At 41.0% G+C, this 16713-nt stretch overlaps 1 protein-coding gene across 2 annotated transcripts; it reads left to right on the forward strand.

The window, feature by feature from the left end:
* The first annotated feature begins 1197 nt into the window (after window positions 1-1197).
* nars1 (asparaginyl-tRNA synthetase 1) lies at window positions 1198-15354 on the forward strand. Of its 2 annotated transcripts, none has more exons than XM_046066072.1 (15): window positions 1198-1430; window positions 5795-5877; window positions 6074-6139; window positions 6612-6704; window positions 6882-6971; window positions 7138-7216; window positions 7441-7511; window positions 8126-8212; window positions 8799-9020; window positions 9286-9485; window positions 10676-10811; window positions 10993-11106; window positions 12396-12527; window positions 13750-13881; window positions 14207-15354. In XM_046066072.1, exons 1-15 carry the CDS (start codon window positions 1388-1390, stop codon window positions 14336-14338), a joined length of 1680 nt encoding a protein of 559 aa, XP_045922028.1. In that variant the 5' UTR covers window positions 1198-1387; the 3' UTR covers window positions 14339-15354. The 2 variants fall into 2 exon arrangements, with proteins under 2 accessions (XP_045922028.1, XP_045922029.1); XM_046066073.1 differs by having other exon boundaries at window positions 1198-1409.
* Window positions 15355-16713: the final 1359 nt, after the last annotated feature.

Genomic DNA, 16713 nt, shown 5'->3' on the forward strand with positions numbered 1-16713 from the left:
AACATATTCCTATAATATTGGAGATTATATGTTAATATTTATGAGTGAGCAGGATTGTGGTGCAGCTGCAGAATGTAGTCAGAAAGGGACTTTTTTAAATAGGCTGCGTTTTGTGTGATTGTGTTTTACCTACAATGTAGTGACTTTGGTTAAATTTGTTGAAATAGCTGAAAAAAAGCCACTGAAGTTAAGCCAAGATCCAAATAAGATGAAACAGACAGAAATTTAAATCCTGCTGTATTTTAACCTCGATGCCCTTTTCAAGTGTAAATGACCAAACATGGCCATTATTACCTCCCCTCTATGTCGTTGATCTAGCCCACATATTTTTAAAATCTTTAACTATATTTTCCTCTTCAGTTGTTGGCCCCTGTGTTTTGTCCTTGTCAGATTAAAACTGAACAAATATATATAAATTCAATGTAGTCTACAACCTAATACACAGTCAAATTCCACCACGTGTAAGCCTGGTTAATGATGAATTAATGGACAGACTGTATAAAACATCATTGTGCTAATTTATTGACACTTTTTCTGATTCAAACTAATAGTGCACAGTATGCTTACTGCATTATTATCGCTATATTGACTGAACTAACTGATCAGCTGTTGTGGATCCGAAAACTCAGAGTTTTCCATCTCAGGGCTAGTCAACTCAGAGTTTAGTAAAACCACTTTCTGAAACTGGGTCCTGCTGGGAAAGTGGGGGAATAGTAGAATCAAGCTTTTGCTGGACAGGAGATGCAGCAGGAGGAGACCTGGAAGTTTATGGAATGGAGTTCTGCCCAACGGCGATGCAGCCTACAACCCCAGTGTGTGTCCTTGAGCCACTGGTGGTACATTTAGAGCTACTTTAAGTTAAGGCAAGAAAGAAAATTCTGGATTTATGGAGTTCAATATTTATACAAAAAGTAAATACACAGCGCTGGGATCAGGAGATACTGTAAAAGGAAGACGGGTATTGGGAAAAATAAGGGAGGAAATGGACAAGAAGTAGTAGCCTAATGGCCAGACTGAGAATGGGACTACAGGAACCTGAAAAGGACTCTCCAAATTATAGCGAAGCATCCAACTGGACTTTGTGAACATCTTTCAGTTAGCACATACTTGTAGGAAATATAGACTATAGGTTAACTAACTCCAGAAGATGGCAGTAATGTAACACCGAGATTGCAGGCTGCAGTTAAACCTCAACGAAGAAGAAGAAGCAGCAGCAGTCTCCTCCTCCTCCTCCGCGCTGCGGCTGGGCTGATGCAAAGTTGCATGTCCGCAGTAGAATTGACACCACCGGCAGTCTGTTCTGGGGTTTAACGTTAACTTCCATTTTCTGAATAACAGTTATTTAGTTTCCCCCTCCGTAGCGAACTGTCGTAGCACCTGGGCTGACATGGCGACGGAGATAACGAAAGGTGTGGAACAAGTCTCAGTGGGTAAGAAGAAATTTAGATCAGCCAGAGCTAGCAGGTAGTTAGCTAGCTTCCAAAGACATGTGAATGCATATTGCATCAGTTGCGGTGATGTTAGCATGCTAGCTAACGCTGATTTCTGATTTTGAAACGCTAAGTTTGGCTTCTGGCTCGATATTCATTCATAAGGAGAGAGTTTCAGTCACATAATTTACCTGCTGCTGCTGCTGAATGAATGACAGTCCCAGATAAATACTGTGAACCCGGCAGAGGGGACTGTGGGCTAACAGTTAATGTTTAGCCATGACAGCTGTCAGTTAAAACCTAAAACCCGGCGCATGAACCGGCCTCGCTTTAGAATTCTGTCTTTAAGTCGACAGACGATGTAAAATAGTCAGCAGGGTCGCGCTCTGCAACATATTTCAGTCATTTGTGATCCGTTTAAAATAATAGATTCGCAGATTTCATTTTAGTCTCTCGGAGGTAGAGATGTTCGATATCACTTAATTCCTATATGATAAAAAAAAAACAATTAAAAGCCAGGCTGGTACTGCTGATACAGATACCAATACTTTTTACATTTTATTTCTAGTTTAATGTGACTCCCCCGCCGTTTCTGTATTTATGAGGGGAATAAAGAGTAACGTTAGGCTGCAGGCTTACCAATTCCAAATAACAAGACCTCAAACTACTGTCATATTGTTTAATTGTAATAAAAATACCCAGCTCAGAACTGCAGCTTCATAACATCATCGTATTACTGTGATTTAATCTCAGATGTTCAGCGAAGTTCGTGGTGTTGTCACTAAGCAACCGAAGGCTCGTGTTATTTTACAAAAGCTGGCTACTTATCATCTCTGCTTAAAACTGCTGTTTACTTTAGCAAAAAAACAATGACAACAACAAAACAAAACTAATTTTATTCAATCCTGTGGTTTCCAGAATAACCACACAGGCCTAATGGAAAAGGAGTACAAGGTGGGAGATGTATGGGCTTGGTCGTGATTTGGTCCCATCCCATTTCCTGTCTCAAACCTAGGGCCTGGCAATAAAGCCAAAACTGTTATCATGATTTTAAAAAAGGATATCATTCGATATCGATAAATGTCAGATCATTATTTCTTTCAAGTTTAAAGGCAGATTTTTGCTCCTGAGCGAAAGTTGAAGAAACCAGACGGTTAATTGTGGTTTTAAACTATTCTTTATGGTCAGAACATGACAAACACAACAAAACTGAGGTAGAACATTTAAAACAATTATGAACAAATATGCATGCAATATGAGTAAAATGAAGTAAAATCTTTTTTCAGGCTGTTTTCTCAACAAAAAAATATATTAAACAACAAGTTAAGTGCAAATTTTCTCGGAATTCAAATGAATTAAATTAAACATTTCTTGAACATTTTTTATATTGTTGTTGTTGTTTGATTGGCCAGCCCAACTCAAACCTTATTTATGATGTTGTCCTGCAGGTGTCTACAGTATTCCTGCAGTGATAAAATGTTTGGTCTGAGAAACCAGTGTTTCCATTCAGTATCTCCACAAACTGCGCCAGCCAGCGGAGTGGAGCAGGGCATACTAAAATTAAATACTAAAAAAAATACTAAAATTGGAAATACTAAAATTTAATTGTCGAGTGTAGATGTCTGTTAGATCACCAAAATACTTCTGAAGACGTAAACCACTGCTGCTAACAGGGAACTAAAAATAGGGGAGGAAGAAATGGTTTTCCCAGTCTGGTGTGGAAGTACTTGACTTGCCTGCACAGAGCTTGGCCATATCGCTAAATGAGGCTTCAAACCTCCCTGCAGAATCCTGGTGGTGGCATCACAAGCAATACATCCATGTTCTCTATTTCTGTATAGTCTGGTAAGCTGCAGATGATTAAGCACTAGGCTTGGGTGATACCTATTCTTTCCTACCTTCATTATCTTCCTGACATTTATACGGTATAGGACAGTACGTGTAAACAAAACAAACAAACAAACACAAAAACCTGTAAAAGCTGAGTTGCTGGTGACAGAAGCATACAGTGCTGTGTGTCTAATCAGAAATCAGGCCGAGCAGTCTCCATTAGGTTGGGCAAGTTCAAAGTTGTGATAGTCTATTAAACAACACTTTTATTAAAACAAAAACACATTGGTGGAGTTACATATATTTGAATATTATTTTTATTCATCAGGTCTGCATTAATCCCTCCCACCCTGAATAATGGATTTCAAGGGGCTGTGGATCGGTCAAAGATTTTCGATACCGATACCTCGACTTCTATACCGGTTCCTGAACGAAACGTTTTTCGTTTCTTTTTTGTTTTATTGTTTCTTGACATTTTTACTGTCTCAGAGACTCATTTCCTGAGCCACTGCAGTTCCAACAAAGGAACAAAATAAAAAACACAATAAATCAGTGCAATCACTGCAATAGTTTGTTTTTAGTGCAAATGAAATAGTTTCAAGTCTGTATGTGAGGCTCACTGCTGCATACTTTAGTTCTCTAAATCATTCAGCACTCTTTAAGAAAATGAGCATGTCTGCTTTTTCAGGAGACAGCCAAGTCTGCTCCTGACTGATAATGTCTCCAGCAGTAGAAAATGTATGCTCTGAAGGTGTGGATTATGCTTGCACACAGAGATACCTTGTTGCTACGGCTGGGTGACATGGCCAAAAATTGGTTGACGATTATTTGCTTGGTAAAAAATGTCTTCATGGTCAAAACGATGGCAAACTGAGGATCAGAGGTAGAACATTCAAAACTATTAAGATAAAATCTTTTTTTCAAAAAATATTATTAGTAAATCTTTTTTCAGTCTCTTTTCATCAACAAAATAAATGATCTTAATAGAAAAATGAAGTGCTAATTTGTAAAATTTTTATTGAGGAAAATAATATTGTGATAATTATCATGTTTGTGTTATTGCCCAGACCTACTTGTTGCCAAATTATAAAGCATTGGCAGAGTGTCCTTCATGTCCCACCACCAGGTTACTGGACTCACTGAGGACAGCGCAGATGGAAGTAATCTGTAGTGCTTTATCTCTGCCTGAATCTTCTCTGTAGTGCTGACAGTGGTTTCTGTTCTTACTTCAATTTCCATGTCCTCCAAAGCAAACCGCTCCTCAAGGGTAGAGAGCTTTGGCCTCTTCTGTGAACACATAAGTAAAGAAATAAAGAAAAATCAAAAACACTATTACGGTAAATACAAACAAGATCATTTTCTTCTGCAAATTAAATGGGCGAGAAAAAATAATGATGTCGTTATATTTTCTCACCAGTGTTGCTACTGCAGCTGCACTGTCTTCAACAGACGAGCTATCATCTCTGTCACCTCTCTTTGAGCCCCTGTTCCATCTGGGCCTGAATCTATATTCAGTAGCATACAAATTCATCTATTGATCTACAATTGAAGAGAAGTAGAAGATTACTAATAACAGTTAACACCTGTTCTAGGGTCCTTCTCATCAGCTCCTCCTCCACTCTTTATCTGCCACTTTTGACTGGAATCTGGGATCCAAGGCTGTACAAGTTGGCCAATTTTGTTTGTTTGCTAAACGTTATCCTTACCTGTAGGAGTCTCAGTCGTGGCGCCGCTGCCTTCATCAGTATTCTCGTATGGTGGGCATGTTGAAGCAGGCTCGGTGGCAGTAGGGCGCTGAGACGATGCCTGCACCCGTCTTCTTGCAGCCGAAGATGGAGCGACTTTCTGCTCTTAAGTTTATTCCATGCAGTGCTTCATCAGGTCCACATCTTTTACATCTAGCGATCGGCTTTGGAATGCATACACATTGTCATACATACACAGTCTCTGCGTAACCAGTGTGAACTAGTGTTTACATCGCACCAGCCAATTACAAGCACTTTTAGATTAGGGCACGTCAAGCATGCTGCATGCTTATTGGCTCATTGACTTTGACGAGATGAAACCTTTAGGTATCAAAATTTGGTTCCGAAAGACGAGACATTTTTTGACACCCGATGGTATCGAGGCAATACCCTGCCCTATGGATTTCTCCTCAGGCAAGTAACACCAGCGATTTAGAAGGCGGCAGCTTTACTGGAGGGAGACTTTTCTGTCTCAGGGAGAATCAGTTTCCTGCCTACGATACAAACCGGAGCAGAGAGCGTCAAACTCTGCTCCACCTGGGTTGCAAAATGTAGATAAATATATTTGTTCAGTGCCTTTTTATTGGGCCGTGACTTATTCCCCAAAGCTCAACGGCTCCTACTGAAGATGTAAATCTATATTAACAACTCACCAATAGGCTGAATACTTTTCTAAAACAGCTGTAAACTGTGGTTTTTAGCAAATGTTAGTCATAGACGAGTAAATTTGGTAAGTATGTTCTATGCCTGAGAGGGAGTGCTGCTTCTCACTCATCCTCTATTTCACAGGTCAGCTCTATGTATCAGACAAATGTGGCAGCGACCAGGATGGGGATGGCACAGAGGAGAAACCCTTCAAAACCCCTCTCAAGGTAAACGCCTGCGTCTCTTAAAGTACCTCTGTTGTTTTATTTCATTGTGTCCAGATATGTTGCTTAAAATGCATCATGCTACAGGATGTATTGTTAATAGTAGAAATAGCATTTGGGATATTATTGATATTGCTGCACTGGTTAATGCAGATGCACTAATATGTCACTATGTCATATGTTCACTGTACGTGCACAGGCTCTGATGTGTGCTGGAAAGGAACCATTCCCCACCATCTATGTAGAATCACAGAAGGAGGGAGAGGTGAGTTTAAAAGAAAGTTTTTCCTCATTTCCTAAAGGTACAATGGGTAATTCCTGACTGTCAACTCCAAACTAATAGGATGCACCATTTCACGTCCTTTCACAAGAATTGCACTAATTGCAGTAATGACAAGGTCAAAGACTGTCAGGATACCCGTAACAAACCTTGCATCGTGTCGCAAAGTGTATACTTTCCAAACTTCCGCTCTTGCCTCATCTCATAACAGTGATGCCAGGTGGTTACAAGATGTAAACTATTTATTCAGTCGGTCTACTACTTGGTCTATACAGTCTCAATTTAACGTTAACGAGAATTACAGATGCACCTTACTGCAGTGAGTCACTATCCGCTCTCGAGGCACAAGTGTTATTACAAAACAGGGTGGGCTGGGGCTAGCTGCTTAGCAGAGCTGTTACTGCTGTAACTGTAATTCACTCTGCGTGTATGTGTTTCTTGTCTTTCTCTTCCTCAGCGTTGGGCTGTGATCTCTAAGACGCAGATGAAGAACGCAAAGAAGGCCTTTAACCGTGAGCAGATGAAATGCGATGCCAAGGAAAAGAAGGAGGTGAGTGTTCTACCATCCGCCTCGCGTCCCGCTAGAGCAACATAAAACAGTCATCAATGAATCAGAAAATCTCATTTAAGGGTATTTTTTTTTGGCGTGGGGTGTCCTAATTCATGTTTATACGACCGAGAAGCAGATACAGTGTCTTTAAATGTTTGCTCCATGTTTGTTGTGCAGGCAGACGACAATGAGAGAAGAGAGAAGAACCTGGAAGAAGCCAAGAAGATCGTCATTGAGAACGACTCCAGCCTGCCTGAGCCTGAAACGGTCTCTTACACATTACATATTGTTTCTAGTTTATTAGTCCTAATGTACCACTTTTAACCTGTTATTTAGCATTTCTAACTGAGTTTAAACAGTTAATAAATCTTTGGTACCCCAAACACAGCTGTGCCCTATCGTGCTAAAGTCCTAAAGATGTGTGTGTTTGCAGGCTAAAATCCATCACCTGGAGGCCAAGAGAGGTCAGAGAGTCAAGGTGTTCGGATGGATTCACCGCCTCAGGAGACAGGGTGAGGAGCCTTTTTTAAATAAAAAGTAGTACGCATGTTTTACCCGTCGTTGTTTTAGAAAAATCTGGCAATGTTGTGATAAGTATCAGTCTTCTGAGTTTGAAGATGTTTTTTGTGGCATATTTGTTCGAGCTTCAGAGCAGGAAAGGAAACACTTACTTACTTTGAACTCAGTTGAAGGTTTGACTCGTATTGGTTCACTGTATATTTTCTGTCTCCTGCAGGGAAGAACCTGATGTTCATCGTGTTGAGAGATGGAACTGGATTCCTCCAGTGTGTCCTGTCTGATAAACTGGTAAACTTAATAACTTCCCCATGTTACACTTTGTGCAGTGAGTTACATCACAGTGCTGTCACGTCTGGTCTTCATCCATGTTATACAACATTTGAAGCTAAGACAGGTTTGTCATCTTCATAAAGCGTGTATGTGTGGAGGGAGAAACGTTTTTAATTTTCTGTTTTTCGATGTTCGATAAAACCAGTAATTTTATTCTGAAATGGAACAAACTTGAAACAAGGAATGTTAAATAGAGGATACAGTTTAATCAGAAAACTATATATCTATATACCTAAATTAAAATAAATAAATTAAGATCTGTAGATATATTTTGTATTCACCTTGTTCCTGGAAGATATTAACACACTTGTCTCTAGTTCAGGTTGTGTTTGTGACTCAGGAATAGATGCCAACTTAAATGTACAAATGTTCAAATCAAAATAAGGCAAAATAAAGCTTTTAATCAGAGCATGCTCAAAACAAAATGTGTGTAATTGGTCAGGCAGATAACCAGCGGGTAGGAAGCCACCTGGCTTCACTTCAAACACAACTTATCGATATCACACCTACTTGAGCTAAAATGTTGATGGTGACTTGTTTTCCCTGACTTGTTTTCTCATTCTTGTCTTCAGTGCCAGTGCTACAATGCCTTGGTTTTGTCCACAGAGAGTACTGTAGCTCTGTACGGGACTGTCACTCCAGTTCCTGAGGGCAAACAGGTAAACACACCTGCTGCAGCTCACACCTGTAGTAATCTGATCACTGTGTAATCCACACATGCAGGTGGTTCTCAGAAAATTAAAATATTGTGGAAAAGTATGTTTCCTGTAATTTAATTCTGTATAATGACCAAACAAAATATCACTGTAAAATAGCCTGCATAGGTGAGATTGAATTGGTACTAAAACATGTAATCGGATAGTTGTTGGAGCCACACAAATTTGCTATTTGATAAATTCATTTATTAAGGAAAAGCATTTTCCATTATATGGTTTCTGATTCTCAAGTGTGAGGATTTGCTGTTTTTCTCTGTTGTAAATCATTGTAAATTGATTATATGGACTGTTGGTCAGACAAAACAACATTTGAAAATCTCAAGACCCTCAGGAATTTTGATGGGTATTCACTATTTTATGACATAGAAAGCATAGAAAGAATAATTAGTTGTAGCCCTAAACTGAGCCACAGCTGAAGAGATGGACTTTTTTTTAGTATCACATGTTAAAATAATTAACATGTGACATTAGGGGTGCAGAACACAAACATGAAGAAGGTCTTAAGTGAGTTCTCGTCTTCCCCTCCCAGGCGCCCGGAGGTCACGAGCTGCACTGTGACTTTTGGGAGCTGATTGGCTTAGCTCCGGCGGGCGGGGCTGACAACCTGCTGAACGAAGAGTCTGACGTGGACGTCCAGCTGAACAACAGGCACATGCTGATCAGAGGGGAGAACGTCTCCAAGATCCTCCGAGTCCGATCCACAGTCACGCAGTGCTTCAGGGACCACTTCTTCAGCCGCGGATACTATGAGGTGAGGCGCACACGCTGAAATGAAGTCATCCCGTTTTGCTGTCAGGTGATTTTCAAATTTGTTGTTGTTGTTTTTTTACTTTTGAAAGGAGGGGGGAAAAAAAGTCTTCGGTAGGCTTCCAATGGCTGGTGTCCTACTGGAATGCTTAGTTTTGTGTGTCTTACTTGACATAGTAAATGTAGCAATATTACTGAAATCTGAAGGCTGTGAGCTCAGGATCACATGCTCTCTAACCACTGTTTGTTTGTTTCTTCTCTGGGTGTAGATCACTCCCCCGACCCTGGTGCAGACTCAGGTGGAGGGCGGCTCCACGCTGTTTAACCTCAACTACTTTGGCGAGCAGGCGTACCTGACGCAGTCCTCCCAGCTCTACCTGGAGACCTGCATACCTGCCCTGGGCGACACCTTCTGCATAGCCCAGTCGTACCGGGCCGAGCAGTCCCGCACCCGCAGACACTTGTCTGAGTGAGTGTGCTCTTATAGTTATTATTACACATATAGTAGTAGCATGGTGTAGGAAATACGGCTAAAAAAGGCTTTTTTAGACTGCTAAGCAAGGAGGGGATAAATACTGAAGCCAGCCCACTGAGGGTCTTCACAACAGAGGAAGAGATTGTAACGACTCCTAGTCTGTTTTCTGCCACCTCTGTCTCTTTGGACTCCCGCGATGCTTTCAGTAACCATTCAATCTCGATGGCGGTCGATTGTAACGACTCCTAGTCTGGTGTGGTCCTTCATCTGTAGTAGTACTTTCTTCTTTGGCTGCATCTTCTGCAGCTGCGGAGTAGACCATCTGCTTCATGTTTATGTGCGTTTTCAGTCGTTTTAGTATTGACAGAGATCAATTCTGAAACGCAGCTGAAACGCTGCTGTGGACAGAGATCGTTTTCATTTTAAGCAAAAAAATGTTGTACTGTACCAAAGAGTACCTCCCGCTCTCTTTGATAACCAACACTGTAAAAAAACAGAATTCATGATTAAGTTGTTTTATTCACATAATTGTCTGTTTCTGACAAAAGTTATGCTGTGACCGCAGATACAGTCTGAGAGAAGTTGTCAGTGTTTTTCTTAAAGCCTTGTGGTTTTTATTTCTTGGAAACTGATGAATAATCCCCCAGCAGCCATTATACTTTCTGTTAGGCCGCTGCAGGAGGGAGAGACTCCTTTCTCTCGTTCTCCTCCCCTCTTGTAAGCAGTACAGTATAACTTTGTGATGCAAAAGCAGATCACCATAATAAACCATGATCAGTGTAGCTTCTGTGCTTCACAATATGCACTGGTCTTCTGCTCATTAACGCTCGGGAGATATGCGGCATTTTCTGGACTGCCACCACATGAAAACAGGATGGAGAATTACAAATACAGAATTGTTACAGAACAGTCAGCCATAACAAAACCCATATATGGCAGCATGTGATGGAATTATGTGACTGTATTCTCTCATCATGTCACCTGCTTAAATCAGAGTACAAAGTTTTACATACATGAGTTATATTAATTACACGAGCCACAAACTATCGAATTTACCTCGTCTGACCTCTGCGCATTGATGAATATGTTGGTCCAACAGTTTTCTGTCTTCTGAAACTGAGTTAGTAACCCTCCTGCATTCTGATTTATTTATGTATGATTCTGAATTTCTTTTCTGTGTCCAGATACACTCACATCGAGGCCGAGTGTCCCTTCATGACGTTTGAGGATCTGCTGAACAGACTGGAGGATCTGGTTTGTGACGTGGTGGACCGAGTGCTCAAATCCCCCGCTGCACAGCTGCTCTATGATATCAACCCTGTACGTCACAGATTGATAAAATGTTGATCATCATTTTGATGATTGATAAACAAAATAACGGCGATAGTAATGTTGCACTTCAAAGTTCATTTTTGAGCTTTTGATCATGTCATCTTCATAAGCATATGGAGTCGATACTGTATATTATTTAATATTTTCTTTCATGTTGTCTACCCCCCAGAACTTCAAACCCCCCAAGAGGCCGTTCAAGAGGATGAACTACACTGAAGCCATCGAGTGGCTCAGAGAGCACGACGTCAAGAAGGACGACGGCTCCTACTATGAGTTTGGAGAGGTGACGACTGAACACGACATACGCGCCCACGTATCAGAATTTCTAACACACACATCATTCTCCAAATGAGTTATTGACAAAGGAACTCTCGTCATGACTCACAACTTTGAGCAGAAGCCCAGAATTCACTTTGTCAGTAAGTCAGGGTCTGCCTGATGCAGGTTCAGTTGGAGATAAATGCATAAAAGAAGGCAGAACATAAAGCACCTCCGTGAGTAACACCAGTCAAAGTAAAATGTACAATTGAATATAATGAAATGGTACTAATAAAATGTACCACAATCAGAAGAAGTTGAACAAAACCTATTTTTATATATAAAGTAGGTGGAAAGAAAGAAATCAGGAGGGGTACTTTTATTAATTAAGGATTATGCTTCCATACATTGACTGTACATAAAGATGGATGCCTCTCCACTTCCTCCCTCTGTACAAAAATGAAATAAAAGAAAACGTCTCTGATACGGGCGCTGCCGTCTTTCGCTGGTGACGTGATTTGGAGCCAGAAGTCTGCTAGTTAGCGCAGGCTCTGTCCGTACACTCAGCTGCCAATCATGAACTAAAACCCCCTTTTTATAGCATCAAATAACTAATTAAAACCAAACTAATTAGAAAAATCGACACTTGAATCGTAACATCAGCATGACCTATACTGCAGGCAGCCACTAGGGGGCGATCAAGGTGTCATGTCGTCCATCTTTCTATACAGTCTATTGGGGGGGACACAATGGACAGATTAATAAAAGAATGGTCAAAATCAGAGTAGCAGGGACTGAGCTGAGATATCCTGACTTACTCTGTAGCATGGATCCTACATTTCCCACAATTCAACTCGATAGCATCTTTTCCTTAGACCCTGCCTGGTAGCACGCTTCATAATGAGTGAACTGAACTTGACATGTAAAATTGAAAATAGGTGCCTCTTTAATGTGGTTATTGATTGTGAAATGATTAATTTGGGGAGCAGGTGGTTAAACAGCTGATAGCTGTTTGTGCTGCTTTCAAGCTGAAGTTGAGCTGCAGGTCATCAGGTCCAGTCAGTAATAAAGGTCTTAGCTTACCAGCAGTTTTCAGACTCTCCAGCATCCTGCTTTGATCTGTGTGTCACCACATGCATTTAGATTAGCAATAGATTTTTTATTAGACAGCATTGTAAAAAAAGTGTTCTGTAATAACGTGGTTAAAAAAATTGTTACTAAAAATACTTTAAGGTTTTGACTTTTGACCTTCTTATTTTTGTGGCCTCAGTTTGATTATTGAATTGTGTGTTTCGACTCGTCTGTCTCACTCAGGACATCCCCGAGGCTCCAGAGAGGCTGATGACAGACTCCATCAACGAGACCATCCTGCTCTGTCGTTTCCCGGCTGAGATCAAATCCTTCTATATGCAGCGCTGTCCCGAGGACAAACGCCTCACTGAGTCGGTACGAACCTCAGGGATCAAATTTTAATATAGTTGAACTTTGGGTACTGAGTGTTTCCCATACGTTCATCTATTTGTGGCGGACCGCCACAACATCAACGCCGACCGCCACACATTGATTTTCGACTCAGCTCATCCTCTCGCTTGTCCGTCTCTCTCTCTCGCTCTCTCTCCCTCACCCTCATGAACACAGCTGCACAAATCTGTCCAACACAACACCAGTTTAAAAAAGTTATTAGCAAGCATGTAAGGAGCCTAGCTAATAAGGAGAGCTAAGTTAAAGTTTGAATACAGCTGGGTTTTCGAGGCTAACATGCTGTATATAGCCGGTAGTCAATATCGACTGTGTGTGTGTGTGTGTGTGTGTGTGTGTATGTATATATTTTACAATTTCCATTGATTTGCACACTGTATGAAAGTCCACATACACTTGTGATACATTTACTTTTTTAAACAAATTTCAGTTCTTATTTACCAAAGACAAAATCTGGAGGGAACAATAATACAATATTTTTTTCTGTATGTTAAGTTAAAATAATACAGGCACAGGTAGCACGGGTTAGTTTACTTCCTCTTTGTTCAGAGATGTTTACTATTTATTTATTTATATAATAAACATCTAGCTATTTTTCAAATATGGTCTGAGAGATCTATAGATCAGAAGTCTGAAGATTTTAGTGTGGAAAACTGTGGGGAATGTGTAGGAACCCCACGTTTAGTCATTCTTCAACAGTGGGCCCCTGTAGTTTGTAGCAAATCTCTTTTTAATAGTTTTGGAGACCACAGTGGCAAAGGGAATTAGATGTATCTGGCTGTGGATACACATACATTCATTTTTGGTTTTAGTCTTTTCGTGGGATTTAATGACAGAACTATCTTTAAATATCACCTGCTGCATCCCTTAAAAAGTATATAAAATGTCCAGATAAGATTGTATCATTCTGGCTAATCCAGTGCACAATGCACAACTTCAGGAAATCTAATATAGGGATGAAGCAGCCTGCTCCATTGGTTTGCAACACGGCCTGGCATGGTGCAACCAGAGATATTATAGTACAGCCACATCTCTGACACATGAGTATATATCACTCTAACCTAAATGGAACATTTTGGAGCTGATGTGTGGTCAGGGTGGAGTGCCACATTACAGCGGAGCAGGAAGCCCTGGAGTTACGTACTTATTTGAACTGATGAGCTGTGTGAACGTCTCGTCCGTGCTGCAGGTCGACGTGTTGATGCCAAATGTCGGTGAGATCGTCGGAGGCTCGATGCGTATCTGGGACGCTGATGAGCTGCTGGAGGGATATAAGAGGGAGGGAATCGACCCGACCCCGTACTACTGGTACACTGACCAGGTAACAGAAAACTAAGGGCTTCTTTTTGTTTTGTTTTTTTACATCCTGGTCCAGAAAGGAATACTATTTAATTCAACTGTATCAGAGCTGAAACCATCTTAATATCTGATTTATCATTTAAGTGACTTTTTAAGGCAAAGCACAGATTAGAGTTAGTCACTGAGGTGTCGAGGTGAAGCTTGTTAGCAAAAGATGTAGATGAGGTTTAAATGTATAAGTGGGACAAGGCCCTGCTGAAACCTGTCTGGAACTTGACCAGCAGTATGGTGCATACTCTGTTTTAGTAATGGTGTCTGTTAACAGGCTACTGTGTGTTGTGTTTCAGAGGAAGTATGGCACGTGTCCTCACGGCGGTTACGGTCTGGGTCTGGAGCGTTTCCTCACCTGGCTGCTGAACAGACATCACATCAGAGACGTCTGTCTGTACCCACGATTCATCCAGCGCTGCCGACCCTGAAGGCCCCCCCCCCCACACACACACACATACACAGATATATCCTGTCAGTATATCTGGACCTGGCATGTTGCAGTGCTCTGTGACCCATAAAATGTGTTGCTGCAATATTAAATCACATTACAAAGAATTCTATGCTTTGTCCCTTTTAGCTCTTATTTTCTGTATAAAAACTCAGTTCTGAGAAGTTAGTCTTAACTGTAAACTTCATCATGCCACAAACTTCCCTCCTTATTCCTAGTTTGGTCTGACTTGAAACCTGAATCTGATCATTTCTGCGTCTGCTCGTTGGCTGATTATCCAACCAGTAATAAACACTGTAGTTTCTTGTTATTGTACAGAGTATCTGCAAGTCCTGGAGGACGGGGGGGAAATAAAATGCTGACTTGAATGCTGCCAAATAATAGCTTAATTATTCAATTTTCAACAGCGTTAAAAAGAAAATCATACAAACGTTATTCAGCGTTTTCTAAGATGCAAATGGAATCCTACCGAATGAAATGTGAATCTGTATGAAAATGTCTTTTGGCTGTTTGGGGCCAAAAACTACACCCTGCACAAAGTGCGCAGGTCAGATTCACACAAGAAAACTGCGGAAGCACGTTCATCAAAGAAAAAAAGAAAGGTGACAGAACGTTTGCTTCTCTGCTGTTGGAGGCTTGTTAGTACATCAGTCTGTGGACTCCTGTCCTACTTTGGTGGTTTCTGTACATTAGTTTCAATGTAAAAACATGACCACCGCTCTGATCCTCTCTTGGTGATGTTTATTCCTGTTATTTGTTGGCTCAAACTTAAATCACAGAAACAACAGCGCTGCTTTGGTGCACTTTCCATACATTTCACACAACGGCTTGGTCTGGAAATCAAAGTTAGAAATGAAGTGTTGGCAGCAGCCTGTCCATCAAATCGCTGGTGGTTTAGAAATCTCTCGGGGTCTCATCATGTCTGTGTGCACTGCCTCTTCATGTGAAAATACGAAATAAACTGTACTTTAATAAAATGGGCCTCTTGACAGCTGATGTGAGGGTTTTTCTTCAGCGTGAATGTGTTGACTCCTTCGTTTGCTTTTCCATTCAGAGCAGACTTCTTCAGACCTTTTCTTTGAATGATGGCTAATCCTGAAGTGTATTACTCACCTGCTGGTGTTAAATTTTATAATCAACTTTAATGTTTTTTCCCTCCTCATCTTAAGGCAAACTAAGTTCATTTATATAGCAAATATAAAGGCATAAAACATGTCAAAGAAAACCAAAATGAGAGAAAACAGATGCAGTTGGTTAAGTCCTAGTTACAGTATACTGTACATGGTAGAAATGTCTAGTGTGTAAACTGGGATTGGCGACCCTGTACGCAGAATAAGCGGCTGAGGATGGATGGATGTACACGTGTTTTGCAATATTTATTCTGATTTTATTGTCAGTTTTATAATTACTTTTAAAACAGTACTTTTAAAACATTATTTTCTAACTATGTTTATTACTATCCACCAAAATGTGTTAGGCAAGCGCGCTGCACCGCCTTTTTAAATGGGCCGCGTTTGCATACTTGTCGCTGCTGATTGGATAACACCTGACACACCCTCCAAACAAGAGAAAAGCTGCTGCGTACCGTTTTCAGTGGCCCTGATTCTGCCTTGCATGTTTGCAGCAACCAATCAGCCGCTGAGAGTTGAAATGAGCTAAGCTGCAGTTTCTCAAATGGCCACTAGATGATGCTCCAGGAAAACTAACCGCACCAGCATGACCTGAACGGGGAAACGCTAAACTTCTCTAGAAATTCTGACACAGTGGAGCAACGCTGGCTGCGCAGTGAAGACATGGAGACATGCTTGTGTGCGATTAGCACTTCCTTCTTCTTATGAGCTGGTGTTTTCTTGCTTTGTGTGTATGTTTGTTTGTTGTGTTTCTGGTTCCTGTTTGGCTCTCTGCTTGATTCTCACGAAGTGTTTTGGAAAGGAAGACGGAAACGCAGCAAAGCTCCGGTCCAGAAAAACCGGTCTGAGCAGCCTTTGAAGACTAAATGATCTCTTTACAAACTGTTTTGTGCCCCTGATAGTGTGTGGTTAGGGGTGTCCAGATACTTTTGGCCACATAAAGTTAAGACAATGTGCAGTATTCAGCTTGAGAGAAAGAAAAACAATAAACATTTTACTGTCATTGTTCCTTCCTCCCCCCTTTCTTTCTTTCTTTCTTTCCTTCCATCCTCCCTCTCTTTAATCTCTGCCATGGTCTTATCTCCTCCCATCCTTCCTTCCTTGCGTCTTTTCTGCACCAGAAACAGGGTTAAACCATAGAACCGTTACCTGGTGTGAACGATAAACTATCTTTGAACACACACACACACGCATGTGGGCGTGACCGTCAAGAGCGGGGGCGGGG

This window comes from Micropterus dolomieu, linkage group LG13, assembly GCF_021292245.1.
Source record: "Micropterus dolomieu isolate WLL.071019.BEF.003 ecotype Adirondacks linkage group LG13, ASM2129224v1, whole genome shotgun sequence".
NCBI lineage: Eukaryota > Metazoa > Chordata > Actinopteri > Centrarchiformes > Centrarchidae > Micropterus > Micropterus dolomieu.

Coding starts and splice junctions, on each gene's coding strand:
- nars1 (XM_046066072.1), top strand. CDS start 1,388: ATGGCGACGGAGATAACGAAAGGTGTGGAACAAGTCTCAGTGG. Junction 7,217..7,440: donor TCACCGCCTCAGGAGACAGG/GTGAGGAGCCTT, acceptor TGTCTCCTGCAG/GGAAGAACCTGATGTTCATC. Junction 10,812..10,992: donor TGCTCTATGATATCAACCCT/GTACGTCACAGA, acceptor TCTACCCCCCAG/AACTTCAAACCCCCCAAGAG.